General features: G+C 39.5%; 2 protein-coding genes, 1 long non-coding RNA gene and 4 other non-coding genes across 8 annotated transcripts in view; 3 read left to right on the top strand and 4 right to left on the bottom strand.

Moving 5' to 3' along the window:
- Positions 1-21,403, bottom strand: part of LOC137491225 (uncharacterized) — a 482,468-nt gene that overhangs the window by 375,101 nt on the left and 85,964 nt on the right. The gene's annotated exons all lie outside the window — the stretch shown is intronic.
- trnae-cuc (transfer RNA glutamic acid (anticodon CUC)) lies at positions 941-1,012 on the bottom strand. The gene has a single exon. It is a non-coding gene; the product is annotated as a tRNA-Glu (tRNA).
- trnae-cuc (transfer RNA glutamic acid (anticodon CUC)) lies at positions 1,185-1,256 on the bottom strand. The gene has a single exon. It is a non-coding gene; the product is annotated as a tRNA-Glu (tRNA).
- trnar-acg (transfer RNA arginine (anticodon ACG)) lies at positions 1,554-1,626 on the top strand. The gene has a single exon. It is a non-coding gene; the product is annotated as a tRNA-Arg (tRNA).
- On the top strand, positions 2,141-2,213 carry trnar-acg (transfer RNA arginine (anticodon ACG)). Its single transcript has one exon. It is a non-coding gene; the product is annotated as a tRNA-Arg (tRNA).
- LOC103910533 (uncharacterized) lies at positions 7,178-9,121 on the top strand. The gene is made up of 3 exons (XR_660933.4): positions 7,178-7,459; positions 7,733-7,833; positions 8,718-9,121. It is a non-coding gene; the product is annotated as an uncharacterized lncRNA (long non-coding RNA).
- Positions 13,931-21,403, bottom strand: part of si:dkey-151g22.1 — a 46,326-nt gene continuing 38,853 nt past the window's right edge. For both annotated transcript variants that reach the window (XM_073946397.1, XM_068219692.2), the window contains exons 11-13: positions 17,775-17,948; positions 17,568-17,614; positions 13,931-14,601 (exon numbers count right to left, since the gene is read on the bottom strand). In XM_073946397.1, the coding sequence (XP_073802498.1) occupies positions 14,081-14,601; positions 17,568-17,614; positions 17,775-17,948 (742 nt within the window). In that variant the 3' untranslated portion in view covers positions 13,931-14,080. The remainder of the gene's footprint in view (positions 14,602-17,567; positions 17,615-17,774; positions 17,949-21,403) is intronic.

The raw sequence follows: 21,403 nt of genomic DNA on the forward strand, positions 1-21,403 counted from the left end.
AACCTACCCCAACTCTTAACCCAACCTCACAGTAACAAACCTCCATGTGGGTTTCATTGATTCAATGTCTCGTACATGGCACAGAATACAACCTATCGCAGTTTATTAAAATCACACCTACCCCAGCCCTAGGCCCAACCTCACGGTTACCTGCTGTGTTTTATTCAATTTTACTCCTACCCCAACCCTAAACACAACCTCAGAGTAAGCAGTTTATATATATTTTTATTTTTGTGAATGTCTACTACAGCTACATCAATCGCAAACCCAGCCTACGTGCGGCATAAGTGCCTACCACTTAGAGGTCATCCAGGCAACTTGCAGTGTAATCTCCTCCACTTGTAGGTCTCTGAGCTGCAGCAACACCTAAGCGCTCTGACACACAGACACAAAAGAAACCATTGCTTTTAACCTCCTCTTGGAGAGGAGAGAGTCTCCGACCCTGGATCTCAGCTCTTCTATGGAGGGACTGTCAGGAATCCTGTAAGAGCATCCCATCCACACAACCTCTTGCCATAAAAACAAAGCAGAATGTGTGGTGAAGGAACTCCGGGTTGACAGAGCCTTGTCCTTGCTCCAAGCAATGTGCTAACAAGGTGCTGAACAGAGTGACCGCGGCACAAAGGTTAGCGCTTATGACTACGGATCAGAAGGTTCTCGGTTACGGAAACCAAGAAACTGTGTATGAGAGAGTGCGTAAGTGTATGAGTGGCACTTGTGCAAGCGGAGCAGGGACGTGCCAGCGATCAGAATGAACTGGAGTTTGTGCCAAGACTGGCGTTCCAAAGTGGCAGTTCCCATATGGTCTAGCGGTTAGGATTCCTGGTTTTCACCCAGGCGGCCCGGGTGAAACGGGTACTTTTGCGCTCAGAGCCGCTTTCTTGCCTTCGCCAAGTGAGTTCACCACTGCTCAAAGTTCAGCATGGAGATGAAAAGGAAGTTCCCTGACCGGGAATCGAACCCAGGCCGCGGCGGTGAGAGCGCCGAATCCTAACCACTAGACCACCAGGGAAGGTCTGGCTGAAGGTTGCCCTCAAGTCTAGCTGTAGGTGGGATGATGGCAATCCTTAGGTCACTGGTTCGACTCCGGCTCGAAGGACAACTTTTGCGCTCAGAGCCGCTTTCTTGCCTTCGCCAAGTGAGTTCACCACTGCTCAAAGTTCAGCATGGAGGTGAAAAGGAAGTTCCCTGACCGGGAATCGAACCCGGGCCGCGGTGGTGAGAGCGCCGAATCCTAACCACTAGACCACCAGGGAAGGTCTGGCTGAAGGTTGCCCTCAAGTCTAGCTCTGGGCCTCCACCCAGGTGTGCTGCAGCTGCTCTGACAAAAATAACTCTAACCTTTGCAACCTCCTCCTGGGGAAGAGAAAGTCTCAGAGCCTGGATCACAGTTCTTCTTGGGAGGGACTGTCACATGCTCGGTGTAAGAGCATCCTATCGACACCACAACTTGCCATGACAACAAAGCACAGCATGCGTTGAAGGAACTCCGTGTTCACCGAGCCGTGTCCTCTTTCCAATCAGCATGCTACTGAGCACTGCTTAAATGAACTGGGCCAGTGGCGCAATGGATAACGTGTCTGACTACGGATCAGAAGATTCTAGGTTCGACTCCTGGCTGGCTCGTTCAGGATCTTTTTGCGTTGCTCTCAGTGCTGTGCGGTCGCGGTTTGCCCCTGCCGGAGTTGTTCGACTCCCGGTATGGGAAGGCTTGAGTGCTTTTGAGTGAGTTGACCACTGCTCAAAGTTCAGCATGGAGGTGAAAAGGAAGTTTCCTGACCGGGAATCGAACCAGGGCCGCGGCGGTGAGAGTGCCGAAACCAAACTCCTAGACCACCAGGGAAGGTCTGGTTGAAGGTTGCCCTCAAGTCTAGATGTGGGCCTCCACCCAGGTGTGCTGCAGCTGCTCTGACAAAAATAATTCTAACGTTTGCAACCTCCTCCTGGGGAAGAGAAAGTCTCAGAGCCTGGATCACAGTTCTTCTTGGGAGGGACTGTCACATGCTCGGTGTAAGAGCATCCTATCGACACCACCACTTGCCATGACAACAAAGCACAGCATGCATTGAAGGAACTCCATGTTCACCGAGCCGTGTCCTCTTTCCAAGCAGCATGCTGATGAGCCCTGCTGACACAGACTGGGCCAGTGGCGCAATGGATAACGCGTCTGACTACGGATCAGAAGATTCTAGGTTCGACTCCTGGCTGGCTCGTTCACAGTTTTTTCGCGTTGCTCTCAGTGCAGTGCGGTTGCAGTTTGCCCCCGGAGTTGTTCGGTTCTACTCTGGAGTGAATCGAGTTTCTGGGGCCGCCAGCACAGAGCCTGTGGGGTGCTCTCCTGGGTTCAAAGGCTGCCCCAACTGCTCTCATGTCTTGGTCCCGTACATCCCTCAGGACTTCCAGAAGAAACCAGTACAGCCACTCTCCTGGGAAGACCGCAGTGACAGCTTGTAGACCAAAATGTTTGCTGTGAGGCTAAGGCGTTCTACTGCAGCACAGATACGCATTCGAAAAGCAGACAATATTCAAAAACAAAGTGCCAACCTAAAACAAGATTGCAGTCAAAATGACCACCTCAGACAAGTGTGAGCAATGTTTCAGTCTCTGTTATATGTCAGCAAATATGCCACACAGTGCAGACTGGGCCAGTGGCGCATACTGGCACCTGTAAGTCGTGGTTATTCTTGGCTACACCGGCCAATCACGTTCCGAGTTGGAACCAAGATTTTTTTTAATTCATGGTTACGCTGGCCAATCACGTCCCGAGCTGGAACCAAGATTCACCCTATTCTTGGTTACGGCAGCCAATCCTGTTCCGAGTTACAATGAACGCTATGGCCAGTCAGAGCCCTTATACCATTCAAGATTTGTACTGTAATAACAGATTTCGTTGCAGATTAATTCGGACAACAATTGCAAATGAAGTATTTTTATAACAAGTTGGTTTAAATGAATAACCATTACCGTAACATTAATTACAACAACACGATTATTAAATGATTGTTATAGATGTTGTATAACGTTATTTGGTAAGATTAACTTAGCAGACCAAGCACTCTTTAAAGTTTTACTACAAACATATTAATGCAGTTATTGTACATTACAACACTTTATATTATTATTTACTACCATAGTTACAATAATGCCCGTGCATTATTCTAACACATCAATGAATTACTCACTTATAATAAATATAAGGCTCATTTCATCAGTCACTGATTATAAACAAATATTATAATAACGCTCACATATGACTACATCACTAATCATAAACTAATCTAATAAATCAGTCACAAAGCAAAAAAAAAAACAATATGGATCACGCATGAATGCATCACTAATAATAAACCAATAATAGAATAATGCTCACACATTAATTCATCACTAATAATAAAGCGATAATATAAGGGTCACACATTAATGCATCTTCAATAATAAACCAATAATATAATAATGCACACACATTAATTCATCCCTAATTATAATCCAGTAACAAAGTTAACATTAATAATCTTCTTTAATTTTCTATTTCACAGACATAGATTAAATTACTAACAGACTAAAATATAAGTAACTTCAATTTAAAGTAATAGTTTGATATATTGAATATGTTTGAATACAGTTGTGCCTTGTCTACTAAAGAAAGAAAATTGATTGATTTATGTTTAATACAAGCAAGGCGTTGTATTGCTTTATGCTGGAAAAATTTTAATCGCCCCTCCATTGGATTTTGGTTGAGAAACCTTATAACATGCTTGGCTCTTGAAAAGCTCACATATATAATAAGGAAAAAATCCTCTGAATTTTGTGACATCTGGGAATTGTTTTTGAACTTTGTAAAAAACGGAGATATTGAAGAAGCTTCGGAAGTCTGAAGTTGTGGGATGTTAATTGGTGCTTGATTTTATTTTTATTTATTTATTTATTATATTTATTATGTGTATATGTATATGTGTAATTTATTATTTTATTTATTTGCATTTTTTTATTATTTATTTATTTATTTATTTTTTTCCCTAAGCCTGTCTAGGCTAAGTTTTGGGTTCAATACTCAATAAAGACATGTTATAATAGTTAGTAATAGTTTGAATGCACTGCTTTTACATGTAATAAAACAGTAGTTTACAAAATGTAGAAAATATTTTCTTTTTGGAAATGAAAATGTTGTCTTCAAAAAATTTACGTTACATGTACATTATTACATTACAAAAGAGATAAAATAAAATTTGACTTATTCACTGTCTCAACTAGGACAAACATTGTTATTAATGATGTAATTATTTTATTGATGGCAGCCTGAATCTGACAGATAGAGGCAATAAAAGTAAAGGAAGCTAACAAAGGAGTCATACAGAAACTGTCCCCAGAGGCAGTACTGGACAAGACCAAAGAAACTTAAATGAGCACCATGGAGATGTGATTAACAGAAAACATCTGCTGGGTTTCTTTGAAATCCAGTTTGGTGTATTTTGTGGCCAAACATTCAGGTGGGTGGCTGAAAATGCAAGCTGGAACCGAGGACTCATCAGGGTGAAAAGAGAGGTATAGCTGGGTATCATCAGCATAGCAGTGGTAGGAAAATCCATGTTTCTGGATGACTGGTCCTAAAGATGTTGTGTAGATGGAGAAGAGAAGTGGCCCAAGAACAGAGCCTTGAGATACCCCACTGTTTAGATGCTGTAGGTTGGACACCTCTCCCCTCCAAGACACCCTGAATGACCTGTCAGAGAGGTAAGATCTGAACCATTGTATAACAGTGCCCGCAACGCCCAGTGACTCGAGCGTAGATACCAGGATCTGGTGGTTTACAGTGTCAAAAGCAGCTGACAAATCCAGCAAGATGAGGACTGATGATTTAGAGTCTGCTTTAGCCAGTCTGAGATCCTCCACGACCGAGAGCAGGGCAGTCTCAGTTGAATGGCCTTTCTTAAAGCCAGATTGCCAGCTTAACTAGACTAAAAGCTTACCTCTTGGAAATGTAGCAAGCTAAGCTAAAAACTCCTTGGCAAAAGTAGTGTAGCTACATCCAAGCTAATTTTACAATATTCATATTTAAATCGAAGCAACTTAAATCCAAGTCAATCATATCTTAGTGATCAATAAAACTGTCAATGAAAAATGATTCAGTTCAGTAATTTACTGTAAATATTATGTTGTACCAAACAGAAACAAATAATGTTATATAACAGCAAAAACTAAAAATCCAATAAAACCAGGTGTTACACAAATAAAATACTATAGTTATTTATAGTAAAGGGAAATACTCTGCAATAAGCATTATATTGTATATACTTTTACAACTTTTCATTAATGAATTACACCCTAATCTAATCTCTCTGCCATCTTTTAATCAAGCAAGTTTCTCGTGTCAGCTCAATGATTGTTTGGCTACATCACCAACCAGAGCAAGAGGTGGCAGTAACGCATCAAAAACTTTGTTATCGACCACCGTAAAACAGGAAGAAGAAGAAAATGTCATTCTTCTAATGTAGAAACTTCTTTGTTATTGATCGGTAAAGCTGTTTCAGTAACCGAAGAGGCCTCCGGTGCACAGAACTGCACAATAGGTGGTTGGCGCTGACAAGCAGTAATACACACGGTGTGTTTGGCAACCCCCCATATGGGAGTCCAGGGCCGTAACATCCATTGTCTCTAACGTTAGCTTAAAAGATTTCCGGCATCAACAGCAGTAGGCGTCGCGGTCATTTCCTGGCACAGGCTTAACCCAAACTCAATTCGGATTCCTTGGCCACAGCGACACTTTCCCATTTTAGCCGACAAACTGGGCTAGTGACTATCTTGTTCTGTACCTCACCTCAAGTAACCATATGACGGGTGCGCACACTTTCGCGATTTCTGCTATGACATGGAGGTAGAGGTGCACTCAACATTACGCTGCATTAATTTTTAAGTAGCCTACATTAGTAACAGTTCATTTTGTTACGGTCTGAACTTAATCCTAGGAAAGGCAAAAATAAATGCATAAAATTAAGACCTTTGTAACAAAATTCAAGACGTTGTATACCAAATTCAAGGCTATAAGGCCTTAATTTGACATTATCAAATTGAAGACTTTTTCAATGCTTTTAAGACCCTGCCGGTACTCTGGACATGGACCTTCAGCATGCAGTGGGACAGTTTGCTGCTGAGTGTGACATGGCAGAGAAAGAAACAGCACCTCTAAGTCAGAAACCATAATGCTTGAATGGAAAACAGTGGCCACCTCCAGTTTGGCAGAGAGTCCTTACCAAAATGGAGTATCTGATTTTTTTTGCCATGAGGAATGTAATATGAGATTAAAAGATGGATCAGTGCAGCAGTAATAATTCCTTACATTTATATAGCGCTTTTCTGGGCACTCAATGCACAATGGGGGGATCTCCTCCACCACTTCACCAGTGTGTAGCATCCACCTGGATGACACACCAGCCCACACACCACACACCAGCTGATTGGTGGAGAGGAGACAGAGATGAAGCCAATTGAATATGGGGATGGTTAGGAGCCCATGATGGACAGAGGCCTACTCTTTCCGAAGGACATCCTGGGACCGAAAGACGGTGCTCACTGAGCACTATACTGGGGCATTAGGACCCCTGCTGGCCTAACTAACACCACTTCCGGCAGCAACCTAGCTTTCCCATGTGGTCTCCCATTCAGGTACTGACCGGGCGCAGCCCTGCTTAGCTTCAGTGGGCAGCCATGTGAGAGTTGCATGACTCATGGTCATGACTGAAAGGACAAGATCTCGGATACAACCGGACACATTTTACGAAGTGTTATGACCCGCTTGTTTGAGTCGCAGCACAAAAGAGAGATAAGCCAACAAAATAACCTAAATGCAAAATATTTATTATAAAATGCAACTTATAGAACAATCAATCAATGCAACCAACAAATGTTTAGGGATACTAATGAAGATAAAGAACTTAGGATATAATCACAACAACACTTTAACTACATGATATAAGTAATGCAGAACAAAACCATAAGGTTAAAGAGCATATTGTAGGTTAAAAATTTGTTTAAAAAAAAGGTAGAATCGTTTGTGAAAATACTCTATAATACCATAACATACCATATTAAAATGTTTTACGAAGTGCAAGGGCACAAATTTGAAAGAAAATGTGTCTGTTTTCCCACTTCCGCTTTTTTTTCTAACCACCCCGGTGACGTCAGTGCAGGGACTTATCTGACAGACGCGCACTGTTTACAGTGGGGCAGAGGAGCTAATAGCAGAACTGGTTGTTAGTTTTGGCGTAATTTATCATCATCTTGGTATATTATTGCATTTATGGAAACTGCACAAACTCCAGCCTGTCAACAGATCAAGTCCACAAGTTTCCTCTTGCTATTTTGGTTCGTGAAATGGGATGAATCCGATAAGAGTGATAGCTGACGCGAATGGCGAGAAACACTCCTGGTTCAGTCGGAGATGCAGCTCGGTAAGCTGTACACGGTAAGACAACTCGTTTTTCGTTTATGTTTGTCAACTTTCAAGTCCATACGCATTATTATTTGAGTAATTTGAAGCAACGTGATGTGTTTACTTTGGAGTAGCCGATAGCACGGCTGCTAGCTTGTATTGTTAAGCATATTAAATATACTTTTTAAAGCTTGTAAAAATGTACACATATGATAAGACGGCTAGTAGCATCAGTTTGCTAATATAATAAATGTCTTGTATAGTTACAGCGTTGTGACTTTGTTTGCTTTGGGGTGTGTTTATTAGACTTTGGGAGACAGATTATGACCCGGAGCTAAAGGCTTTCTCTCCACTGGCCTCTCGGTCAACTGTGCTTCACTTTGGCTCACAGAGTAACCTCAACTAAGGTAAAGTGGATTTTATATTCGCACATTCGATTAGTGACAGCTTGTGTGACACACTCTCAGTATTGTTTACCATAGCACTTTTATTATAATGACTGAAATCACACGTAAATATGACTTATTAACAACATTAGCACTATTAAACTGACAGTGAACAATGTTGTACTTTGATAGTCATTGGCTGCTAACATGATATTAGGTATTAGCAAATAATACTCTTCTGAAATTATATTATTAGGGAGAAAGTCAGAATGTGTGAATATAAAACCAATTTTACCTCAGACATTCACCTCGTTCATTGGGTAAAATATTATGACCCCTATCGTGAATTATTTGTGCATGGTATTATTTGATAACAAAAACTAGAAGGGCAAAGAATTACTACAATATTTCTATATAATGCAGGCAGGTAAAGTCACACTATCTTTGACTTCCTTTTTTTTTTTAAATATTGGAAACGTGTAACCATTGACTTCCATATCTGTTTTTCCCACCATAGACGTCAATGGTTACAGATTTTTAGCTTTCTTCAAAATATCTTGGTTTGTGATCAACAGAAGAAAGTCAATAAGGTTTGAAACCACTTGAGGGAGAGTAAAAATATTCTGTCCTGTCAATGAGGAAAGGCACTTTTTATTCACATATGAGGAATATTCATCTTGTAGAAGAAAAACAAATAACATTCAAAAAATTGAAGTTTGTTCTTACATGCTCAACTTATAATGGGTACAGTCTACTGTATATGTGAGATGGTTTGCAGTTCACTATCCAGGGGTCTGCAAATGTGGTTGGGTTTTCTGTATTATGTTATATTAAAAATCATATGGTGAATTTTAAAATATACATTATTAATAAACATGATTTCATCTTTTGCATTATTTCCCCAGAATATATGCATCAGCCCTCACTGCATGTCTGACGGTGGACTACTGGAGGTCTTCACAGGCTCGACGAGAATGCAGAAGTGGCCACTACATTTGCTCTCCTTTCTAGATCCTTCCAGCGGGTTTACAAGGATGAGGCTGTCGGCATCTTTTTACACAGCATTCACAATTTAACACACATTAAAGACATGATGGTGTGGTACCCACATAAACGTTGGCCAACTTACTGAAAAATAATGTTAGGTTTACTTTTAAATGGGTCAGATGATATATTTTCCTTTCAGTATACACACACTCACACAGATACTTATGCATATATAAAGAGTAAAAATGCTGGGTATTAACACTGCTTATGATTTTGTGCTATATAAATAAAACTTGAACTTGAGTTGCATTTAGAATTTGAACTTGAATTAGGGTTGAAGTTTATTTAATCATAAATGCAGATCAGATCTGTTGATCAAATCTTTGTAAATATTTTATACTATAACAACTGTACTTGTCTTTTTATGGATTGTTGTCTAAATGGGATCTGATACAGATAATCTTATACCCAATGAAAGAATGACAAAAAGACATATTTAAAAACGTATTTTAATTGTTTTAATATTTGATGTTGTTTTTATTTTAATACAGAAGCTCTGAAAACCATTTGAAAAATAAAAAAAGATTTTCTAGTACCTTGTTTACATGTTTCTGCATTATTCCAGACGTTCTGTGTTATTTGTGTTTTGTATTCACTTATCTACTATTAAAAATAGTGTCAATGTGGCATAACTGTGTTAAATGCTCATTAGTTTCTGTTACTGGTAAGTATTAATACTTATAGATGATCAATACTAGCTTTGTTGTTGCCAGATAAGATTTTGTTATCTTACATATCTCTCTGTAAGCCAACACTGGCCTCACCATAAACCTGCTCTGTTCTCCCTCACAAAAGAGTTAAATTACACTTCTCTGACTGCTGTTCTGTCTGCTGGTCTGTCCACAGGCTTATAATTGTATGGCTGTGGTCTGTCGTTTGTGTGAGTCTCTCAGAATATCTTATCTCGGCATCCAAATGCGCACCACGATCAGTTGTCTTCATAGTATTTATATGCGCGAACTCCCTGGTCCTACGTCACTTCCGGTCTGGCAATTCAAACGCGGAAGTAAATTTCCGTGACTTAAAACGACTCCAAACGGCTTAATAATAAACTTTAACGTTTATTTTAAAGAAAATCTAATTCTTACTTTACTCTTACACACATTGTCTCACTGGGGTGTCTAACCTACAATATGCTCTTTAAGTAAATCAGGGAATGATGAGTGTTGCAAGACCTGATCGGTTTTGTGTAAAGTGTAGCAATAAAAACAGTGAGTGGGTGCAATTTGTCCCTGTTGTTTATCAGACCATAATTTAATTACAGTCAGTATTACACAATCTAACTTTAAAAGCCCTTATTGTAAATTTAACACTGCTTTGTTGAAGGAAAAGTTATTTTGGGAGAAGTGGAGTTTTAGGAAAGAAGATTATAAAATTGTGTTAAAGTGGTGGGAGTTAGGACAGATTCAGATAAAAAGATTTTGCCAACAATATACATGGTTTTCAACAAGAAAAATAAAACAAAACATTTCTGAAATAGAGCATGAGATCTTTCATATTACATCTGCTTACATTCAGCTTTCTGATTCATCTTCAGCTGTCTCTTTCAGTAAAAAAATAAATAAATAAATCAAGATTTAGAATCATTATTGCAAGATGGATGCTCCTACTTCTTCTTCTTTTTTTTTTTATTTAGAAAAAGTGTCAAAAAAACTAAATGAAATGTATTGTTTGAAGACCCCCTAATGGACTGATCTTTTAATTCAGAAAAATGAAAAAGATTGCAGTGGATTTTTATTCAGACTTCAAGAAAGAAGAAACTAATCTTGAGTGCATGTCACAAATAATGTAAGAAATTCTTACTCTTACTGAAACACAGCAACAGTGCTATTCCATATCAAGAAGTAATGGATGCAGTAAAACAGATGAAGACTGGTAGAGCAACAGGAATTGATGCACTGTCTATTGATTTTTACAAGTCTATGTGAAATATTATTGGAGATAATTTTTATGAAGTGATTCAAGAATTTTTATAGAAAAAAGTCTTCCTACAAGTTGTCAAAGAGCAGTCTTAACACTTCTGCCAAAAAAAGGGGGGATTTGAGTGATCTTAAAAACTGGAGGCCTGTGTCTGTTTTAACTACTGATTATAAGTTAACGGCAAGTGTTGGCTGATAGGTTAAAGACTGTACTCTGTGATTTAATACACCCAGATCAATCCTATTGTATCCCAGAAAGAACCATTTATGGCAACATTATCATGGTAAGAGACACTTTAGATTATTCCAAACTGAATGATGTCAATGTTGGTTTTTTGTTTTTAGATCAAGAGAAAGCATTGGATAGAGTGGACCATGGTTTTTTATTTGAAACTATGAGAGCTTTTGGTTTTGGAAATGTATTAATTTCTTGGATCAAACTTTTATACACGAATGCTTCTTGTGTTTTAAAAATAGGTGGCAGCTTAAGTAAACCAGGAAGAATACTTAAAGGCATAAAACAAGGATGCCCTTTATCAGGCCGGCTTTATGCTTTGGCAGAAGAGCCATTAGTTTATTAAGAGAAAATTTGTTTGATTTGTAACTTGACAACATATGCAATTCAGTAATAGCTTATGTAGATGACATCGCTGCTTCAGTGGCGTAGCGCAAAATGCGGAGGCCCCCCTGCAGGGATCGCTGACGGGGCCCCCTGATGAAGAGGGGGGGGGGGGGGATACGTCATACGTCAATTTGCATATCACTGACGTCATCACGTTTTTACCGTTTCTGTTTGTTTAACAGCCTATGGTTAATAAAGGGGTATTTATAATTGCACTACACTTTATATACGCATGTTTATTTAACTAAATTTATTGCTGTTTGAATACAGTATGTCATTATAGATATGTAGTGAATGTGCAGTAATCTCTCATATGTAATGAACTCAGACAAGTTCAGAAACTGTTACTAAAATATCTGTGATTGTGAACAAGAAAAGAATAAACGGTCCAATTAAATTGTTAAAATAACGTAGAAGTTGATCGGTTTGACTGTACAAGGGAAATACCTTCACACTGCCTGTGCTAAATCATTTGTCGTCGGTACGCAGAGGGGTGATCAGCTCTCGGGCTGCAGGTGGGAGAGGCTGCTGTAGAGGACTGACTGGGCCGCCTGTCAGTGCTGTGAGGCGGGGGAGGGGCCGGCGGCATCACACGCAGCTCGTTGAGAAGAGTAGGGACGCTACAGTATGGACAAATGACAGTCTAAAAAAATCTCCAATAACACACAAAAAAGGCGCTAGATTTGTCGCTAGGGGGGTCTGAAAAGTCGCTAAATCTAGTGACAAAGTCGCTAAGTTGGCAACATTGGCGGCAAGCAATCAGAATGAAGTAGTCCACCCCTCGAGAGGTGTTCAGAGAACACAGACTTGTGAACTTTGGTTCCGACCACAGTTGTTCCCAAGAGTTTGATTATTGCGGTTGCCGGTGGATTTTCAATTATTGAAAATCGCCACGACGCGGGGCCCCCTAATCACGCGGGGCCCCCCCGCGGTGCGTGCCCTGCGGGCCCGTCCGCTACACCACTGCGCTGCTTAAGTAAAATATCTAAAAGATGTTGATGTTGTTGAAAACAGCATCTCTTTATTTGAGAGGGCTTAATCTGCAAAGTTAACTGAGGTTATGAAAAAAGTACAATGAGGTTACCTGTCATCCCTGAAAATGGAAAAAACATGGTTTTAAGTATTTAGGTATTGTTTTGGGTTCTGAATCGTATCAAAGAAATAATTGGGAAAATGTTAAAGAAAACGTGTGTAATAGATTATCAAAATGGAATTTGATTTTACCACAACTTTCTTATAGGGGAAGAGGGCTCGTTGTAAATAACCTTGTGGCGTCTGTACTGTGGCATAAATTGTGTTGAATCCACCAGAAGGTTTTATTAGAGAAATTCAAAAAGTGTTTATAGATTTTCTCTGGAATGGACACCATTGGCTAAGAGAGACAATATTGTATCTGCAATTAAATGAGGGTGGTAAAGGCCTCATGGACATTAAGTCCAAAGTAGCTGCTTTCAGATTGCAGACTGCACAACAACTTCTTTATCAACAGTGTTAAAACTGGACTGCTGTTGCTTGTGCGCTATTAAATAGAGTGGGACGGATGAATCTGAACAGAATGAATTTGAAAGATATTGATTTTAGTGGACTTTCTTCTTTTTATACATCAGTATTAAATGCAGGGCAAATATTTATAGTTAAAAGAGAACTGACTGAAGTAGCACAAGAATGGGTACTTGAGGAACCATTAGTTTATAATCCCTCTTTATTTAGTGAGATTTCGAAGTCTAAGGGTTTTTCCACAAGATTGATTAAAGCGGCAATATGCAGAGTCAGCCATTTAAGAATAATGGATAGTTTTATTTCTGCAGAAAAACTTGCTGTGAAGATCAATGTTGTACACTCTGTAAGGATGATTGAAAAACTGTTATATGCGGTTTAAAAACTGTTTCCTGTAGAACCATTGCAAACAGAAATAATTAAGACTGCTTTTCCCAGGATTAGTGTGAAAGTAAAATTAGAAGATTGGCAGGAGGATGATCAATGACAAATCGTTATAAGAATCATTTAAATCCTTTGCAAGGAGATGAATGTTTATTTAGTGGCCTTTCAGAAACAATGTTTTAATGGCTTTTCAGATTTTAATGTTTAATGGCTTTTCAGATTGTTTGGCATGTTGAGATACTTGTGCCAAAAAATTGGGTTCATTTTTACAAACAGTCTTTTTGTCTCTGGACCAAAATACAATATTTAAATAAGAAAAGAAAATGTTTTAACAAATTTCCTATTAGGCAGGGCAACACTGGCAATATAGTTGACAAGAAAAAAGCTAAATGCTGTTTGACAGCAACACTGACCCTTTGGACTTGTTTAGAGCTTTGGTAAAAGCAGGCTAGTAATGGAGTATAAATATGATGAACTGGTGAATGATGATGTTGACTCTTTCTTTTTTGTATGTGGTGCTGAAAGTGTTTTATGTCAACCTAATGAAGTAGGAAGTTGTGATACATTGCTTTAAATTTGGAGCTATTAGTTATTATTATTGTTCTATTATAATTATTTATTTTTGTTTTTATTAATTATTTTCTCTTTTGTATATACGCGTTTCTTTAATTTGCTGTAATTGTTTTTAGCCCAATACAGTTTTTGAACTATTGTAATTAAAGAGTTGTTAAAAGTCTCACACACACTGCTTCTGCTGACTGCTCCTGCAGAGTCATGTGGGTAAATCTCTCGTCAGTCTTCAGCTCAGTTTCACTGATGATCCATAATAAACAGTAAACCCAGGGCAGAGCGGCTCAGTGAATGTGGTCTGGACTGAGTGGATGAGGCTCATTGTGTCTCTGTAGATGTTGTAGAAGATCAGAGTTCCTGCACTGTGATCCACAAACACTCCTATTCTCCTGCTGAGCGGAACAACTGGGAGATCAGTGTGTGTGTCATTGTGTCTGAATATGAATCTGGAGGAATCACAGCGCAAACTCCAGGACTGAGCATTATATCCAAACACACACTCAACACCTTCTCCCTTCCTCCTGATGCTCTTATATGACACTGATATAGACACATCTCCACTCCAGTCAATCTCCCAGTAACAGCGTCCACACACACTCTCTCTGCACAACACCTGAGGCCAATAATCAAATCTGTCTGGATAATCAGGATACGGCTGATTCTCCCACACACACTTCACCTCTCTGTTCTCCTCAGACAGAATGAGACGAGTGTGTGCTGTGTTTGGATCCAGTGTGAGGAAACAGACATCTGAACACAAGAACACACACATTTATAACCACAGCTGTGTCTGTGCGTTTATGTGTATTTGTGCGTGTGAGAGAGTGTGAGTGTGTATATGTGAGTGTGTGCGTGCGTGTGTGCGTGTGAGAGAGAATGTGTGTGCGAGTGTATGTGTGTGCGTGTGTATGTGTGAGAGTTTGTGTGTGCGTGTGTAAGTGTAGCTGTGTGTGTGTGCGTGCATGTGTGTGTGCGTGCATGCATGTGTGTGTGTGTGTGTGTGTGTGTGTGTGCATGTGCATGTGAGAGAGAATGTGAGTGTGTATGTGTGAGAGTTTGTGTGAGTGTGTGTGTGTATGTGTATGAGGCGCCCTGTGGGATCTAAATGAAACTTTGCTTATCAACACACTCATAAAACACGTGCATATACACTAGGCTTGGGCGGTAATATGGTATACTGCGGGATCTAAAAATAGCAACGGTGTCAGTTCTAATACCGTTATACCGTCATAAAAACAATTAACTTAAGTAGGAGACAAGTATTAAATAAGAAATATTATTTATTTAAAGCCTACAAATGAGTATGCGTGATTTTCATGACGGAACAGTGTGGAGGAGAGAGAGGTGGGGTAAGATTTCGAGTCACGCACCAAGTTACCTGCAGTGAGTGTGTAAATAAGAGAGCATGCTGTCTGTGTGTTGCTTGGTGAGAGAGAGAGACACACAAACACACACACACACAGCATCCACGTGGATGAGCACGTGCTCGCTTGCTTGGAAGCGATATTGTAAGACCGCGCAACAACTCCCTTTAAAGTTACCGACCGCTCCTGCGCTTTATTCAAAAATACACACACGCATACACGCACACACACACAGAGAGAGAGAGCGCGTGGTGCTGTGCGTCTCTCTCTCTCGCTCTGTGTGTGTGTATGTGAGAGAGAGTGTGGTGATGTGCCTCTCTCTCGCGCTCTCTGTGTGTGTCCCATGCAGATCTCTAATACGAACAAGACAAACAGCTGACCGCGAACCTCAGGTCGCCTTACGTCGTATTTTTTTTTATTATGCATGGTAATACCAGATACCGGAGTAAAATAGGGAGGAGGTTTGACGGTATCAAAATTTGGATACCGCCCAAGCCTAAAATACACCTATAAATTACTCGCATATACACCTATACTGTTGGATGTTCAAAACAACATATATGAAACTTTAGCATATACACATAAAGTTCATGCATGCATACACCTACATACACATGCACATACATATAAACTCAATCCTTGCATAATCACCCACATTAACACATGCACAAACATATAAACTCGCTGCATGCAAACACACCAATACACACTCGCATATACATATAAACTCGATTCCCGCATAAACACCCACATTTACACACACACATACATATAAACTTGCAGCATGCAAACACACCTGTACACACTCGCATATACATATAAACTCGCAGCATGCAAACACACCTGTACACACTCGCATATACATATAAACTTGATCTGTGCATATGCACCCACCATAAACTCTCACATATTAATGTAAACTCGATGTGTGCATAAACACCCAAATAACACTCCAGGGCCGGAGTGGGACTCCTTTTCAGCCCTGGAGTTTCAAGCCTCAGACCGGCCCACCTCAGTTCACGACTGACTATATTAAAATAAGGTTATTTCCAAATCAGTTTCTAATGACACTATCACGTTTTTTTTTGAGAAAACAGCTGCTTTAGAACTTCAAATGTTCAACAACCCTAACAGTATTATGTCTTAACAATAAAAATGAAAACAATAAGGTACTCTAACGAGGATCGAACCCGGGTCCGCGGCGTCTTAATCCAACGTGCTAACCGCTGGACCATAATAACTGTGTTTAGTGGGGAGACAAAACTGAGTTTCATAATCATTAAAATAGATGAAAAGAGAAGAATTGCAGTAAAATAATGAATAAAAAGGCTGTGGTCAAGTAAATAAATAAATTTAAAAAGTGTGACTGCTGAGAGCAACAGATTCTGCAGCTAGGGACACCGGCCCTCGCGCCCAAAAAACGGACCGGCCCACCGGGAATTCTCCCGGTCCTCCCGATTAGCCAATCCGGGCCTGTAACACTCACACAAACATACAAAATAAAAATCACAATCATATATACAGCTAGTTGTGTATATACATATATGCAAGTGATTTCATATGTGTATATGCATAAATTCTCAGTGCAAAATGAAGTTGTTAAATTTATTTTATATAATTATTTTATATATGTTCATAATTTAACAGATTTATTACCTCCATTAATTGTATTCCTTCTATTTCATAAGCTTTGTAATAACCTGATTCGTGAAAAATATGTTTGTGAATTTTATTGTGTACGTTTGCGCGAGTGTTATTTGGGTGTTTATACACACATTGAGTTTGCTTGCAGTGAGTTTGTGTATGTGTGTGTAAATGTCGGTGTTTATGCGGGAATCGAGTTTATATGTATATGCTAGTGTGTATTGATGTGTTTGCATGCAGCGAGTTTATATGTTTGTGCATGTGTTAATGTGGGTGTTTATGCAAGGATTGAGTTTATATGTATGTGCGTGTGTATGTAAGTGTATGCATGCGTGAAGTTTATATGTATATGCTAAAGTTTCATATATGTTGTTTTGAACATCCAGCAGTATAGCTGTATATGTGAGTAATTTGTAGGTGTATATGCACGTGTTTTATGAGTGTGTTGATAAGCGAAGTTTGATTTAAATCCTACACGGTGCCTCATATATGTGCATGTGTGTGTGTGTGAGAGAGAGAGAGAGAGAGAGAGAGAGAGAGAGAGAGAGTGCGCGCGTGTCTGTGTGTGTGTGTATGTGCATGTGTGTGTGTGAGAGAGAGAGAGAAAGAGAGAGTGTGTGTGTGTGTGCGCGTGTGTGTGAGTGTTTGTGTGCATATGTGCATGTGTAAGTGAGCGAGTGAGAGAGTGAGTGAGTGTGTGTGTCCTACATTTGTGCGGTCCTGCTGTAATCCTCGTGTGTCCTCCATGATCCAGACTGTAAACACACACAGATGGAGAGAATGAGCTGTTTAGTTTCCCCCTCAGCTAATAAGCTAAAGTATAAATAAATATCTGGAGACTAGAAGAGGAGTGAAGTATCGAAGTATCTGTATTCAAAATAAATCTTCAAATAAGGCCAGTGCTGCTCCACATACTTGAGTTTGTCCAGTGTGTAGTTTGGATCCTCCAGTTGTTCAGAGAGCAGCTTGACTCCTGAATCTCCTGGATGATTGTAGCTCAGATCCAGCTCTCTCAGGTGTGAGGGGTTTGAAGTCAGAGCTGAAGACAGAAAACCACAGCCTTCCTCTGTCACCATACAGCCAGACAATCTACAAACACAGCAATAGTCTACATCACACAGTTGGACAATCACAGATCTCTTTGTGTTGTGAAGATGCTGACTGCTGTTTCTGCTCATGTCAACAGCAGTGATGAACACACACATCGTTATTAGCTCTCCTTATTGATCGCCTCGCATCAGCAAACACACACACACACTCAACAAGGACTCAACATCATCTGTAGAAGTGTACAGAGCAAAGACATTGTTCATAATACACCACATCAAGCTGTAAAGTCTGCTGTGAGGAGGAAGACACACTTGAGCTCAGAAGATCATCTTAAAGTCATGTATAAAACACAACAGGAAATGAGCTGATCTCATCATTTATATTGTGATCATTTATATTGTGATTCTGTGTTACCAAATGAGCTCAGACAAACACAAACCTACTCTCTTAATGTGTTCATCACCTGACCCACAGTCACATTCCCCTGTCAGTCAGAGACGAGCCCTGATAAATAAGAGACTGAGCTGAAGGAAAATGAATGAATGATCTTCAATCTGCTTTAATACACACACATTTGTATAGATATGCATAAATCACAGCCCTGCAGATGTTTAGTTTCTTCTGACAATCCACTAAAGGGGCTCCACATCTGGAAACACCTGTTCACACTGCTTTTAAAGCAGGTAAAGATACGTTTAAACCTGTAATCTGAAAGCAATTTTAGCGCTGCACTATACCCAGGGTTATGACCATATGTAAAATATATGGATGTAGTATCCGTGACGTCACCCATAGGTTTCTGAAGAGAGCAAATGAAGCTCCATTTTCTTCGCGCGTCATTGCACCCACAGCGGGATACCAAAGCAACCTTCCCACTAAGGTACCTAGATTTTTTTTTTTTTGCACATTGTGTCAAAACGCTATGTGTCTAGATAATAGCTGTATACTCTCAGTTTGACTCATGTACAATAATTTTCCTCCAAATACAATAATTTTGAGGTTCTGGTACGATACTTTGACATTTCCAATCTGTCAACACTGTTTTGCTTGGACCTGGCAGACATACTTTACTTTGGGAGAACGCTTAATACTTCATTAACTGAGATTTGTTTGTGTTCTGACCACATGTGCTTGGCTGTACAATATAACAATAAAGTGTTAAGACTTTATAAAACGCTGCTGTAATACATTGAGCCAGGAGGAAACTCAGGACTTTTTTTCAAACTCACTTTCTACAGGAGGAAAACGCAAGTTACTTCCAAACACTTCAAAAATAGTCTGTGTTAGTAAATGCAGGACTATTGATGAAATCCAGCTGACTGAATGAAAACACTTTAGATGACTGATCTAGAGGCAACAGCTTATCAATTTGTCAGATTCTGGAGTGCATTCCAGCTCTAAAGAATATTATAAATGATAAATGAATCTTAAATAAAACAAATACATTTATAGAGATGGTATATACGTATATAATTTCACTCACCTAAGAACAGGGGCCACATGAATGGTTTGTTGAATGGAGCACAATTAAGTGCACACTGCATGCTATATCATCTGATAATTGTAGGAAATAAGTCCAAAAGGCAACTGACTGTGTAAAGAAACATTACCCAAAACAAAAATCCGATATATATGTCGAGCTCAGCGGCTAATTAGCTGGAATCAGCTGAGGTGACGAGACAGCAAGTAGCGAGACCTAGCTGTCACTCAAGTGGCCACGCCCTTAATTATGCAGACTTAATATAACCAACCGGCAACCTCCTGCTCTCCCTACGCAGAGGTGAAAAGAGTAATAAAATGTTCTACTCAAGTAAAAGTACTGTTACTTATTTTTATTTTTATTTATTTATTTTTATTTTTACTTTTTGTCTCAAGTAAGAGTAAAGTTACAGGTCTACAAATCTACTCAAGTAAAAGTAAAAAATAACTCAAAAATAATTAAAAACGTACTCAAAAAAAAGTAAAGAGTAACTATTTCTTAAAAGGGAAAATACGATATAAATCTCCAATTAGTTGTTTTTATTTGTATAAGTAACTTTAAAAATTAAAGACCAATAACAAAAAGTTATATAATTATCTAAAATATTTGACAGATTATCCTATTTAACAATTTATACAAATTCACAAATTCTAATGCAACATCTGATGTGTTAGCTAGATGGGCTATATGCACACAGACTCTTAATTTTTTCATAGTCTTTCTATTTCAAAATTGTCACATTTAAGATCTGATTTCTTTAAAAATCAGCAATCTTCACTGCCTGTTAGACATACGATATGAAGTGGGTCTCAGATCGTACAAGAGGCACAGCATCAAAGTCATTTCCCCCCACCATGTCTTTAAAATATGACAGTTTGTTTTACACCAGTATTATGGTTGTTGCTAGATCAGATACAGTTGTAGCCAGAAGTTAACAAGAATTATTTCTATTATTTACTAAACTTCACATTTGTTGCATTTTGTTAACATCTACCCCCACCCCAACCCTAAACCCAACTGTCACAGTAACGTTAAAACAGTAGTTGTACAGAGTATCATTTATGCTATCTATTAAATTACCCAATAAATTGCATTTTTTTAAAGCCTACCCCCACCCCAACCCTAAACCCAACCGTCACAGTAATGTAAAAATATGAATTATTGTTATTCATTCATTCATTCATTTACTTTCTTTTCGGCTTAGTGTCTTTATTAATAAGTCTATTAAACTGAATGTATTGTTATTACATTATAACATTGATGCAGCAAAAACAACCTTGTGAAATGGAAAATACTCACATTAAGCTATCATCGAAAGTTTATCGTTAGCTTTAAAACTCTAGCTGTGCATAGAACCAAATTTTGCTCCAAATCCCCGTTAATATCTAATCTTTTTGCTAACGAACATTAGCAATGTTATGAACACAGTTGGGCAAGTTACTTCAAAAATGTAATGTAAATTTATATAGCACATTTATTGTGTATGGCCATACACCCAAAGCGCTTTACAATCATGAGGGGGGTCTCTCCACACCACCACTAGTGTGCAGCATCCACTTGGATGATGCGACGGCAGCCACAGGACAACGGCGCCAGTGCGCTCACCACACACCAGCTATTGGTGGAGTGGAGAGACAGTGATAGAGCCAATTCGGTGGAAGGGGATGATTGGGAGGCCATGATCGTAAGGGCCGATAGAGGGACTTTGGGAAAGACACCGGGGTTACACCCCTGCTCTTTCACGAGAAGTGCCATGGGATTTTTAATGACCACAGAGAGTCAGGACCTCGGTTTAACGTCTCATCCTAAAGACGGCGCCCACTGACAGTGTAGTGTCCCCTTCACTTTTACTGGGGCATTAGGACTCACACAGGTCTCACTAACACCACTTCCAACAGCAATCTAGTGTTCCCTACTGGTCTCCCATCCAGGTACTGACCAGGCTCAGCCCTGCTTAGCTTCAGTGAGTAACTGGTCTTGGGTTGCAGGGTGACATGGCTGTGGCAAATAGTAA

This window comes from Danio rerio, chromosome 4, assembly GCF_049306965.1.
Source record: "Danio rerio strain Tuebingen ecotype United States chromosome 4, GRCz12tu, whole genome shotgun sequence".
NCBI lineage: Eukaryota > Metazoa > Chordata > Actinopteri > Cypriniformes > Danionidae > Danio > Danio rerio.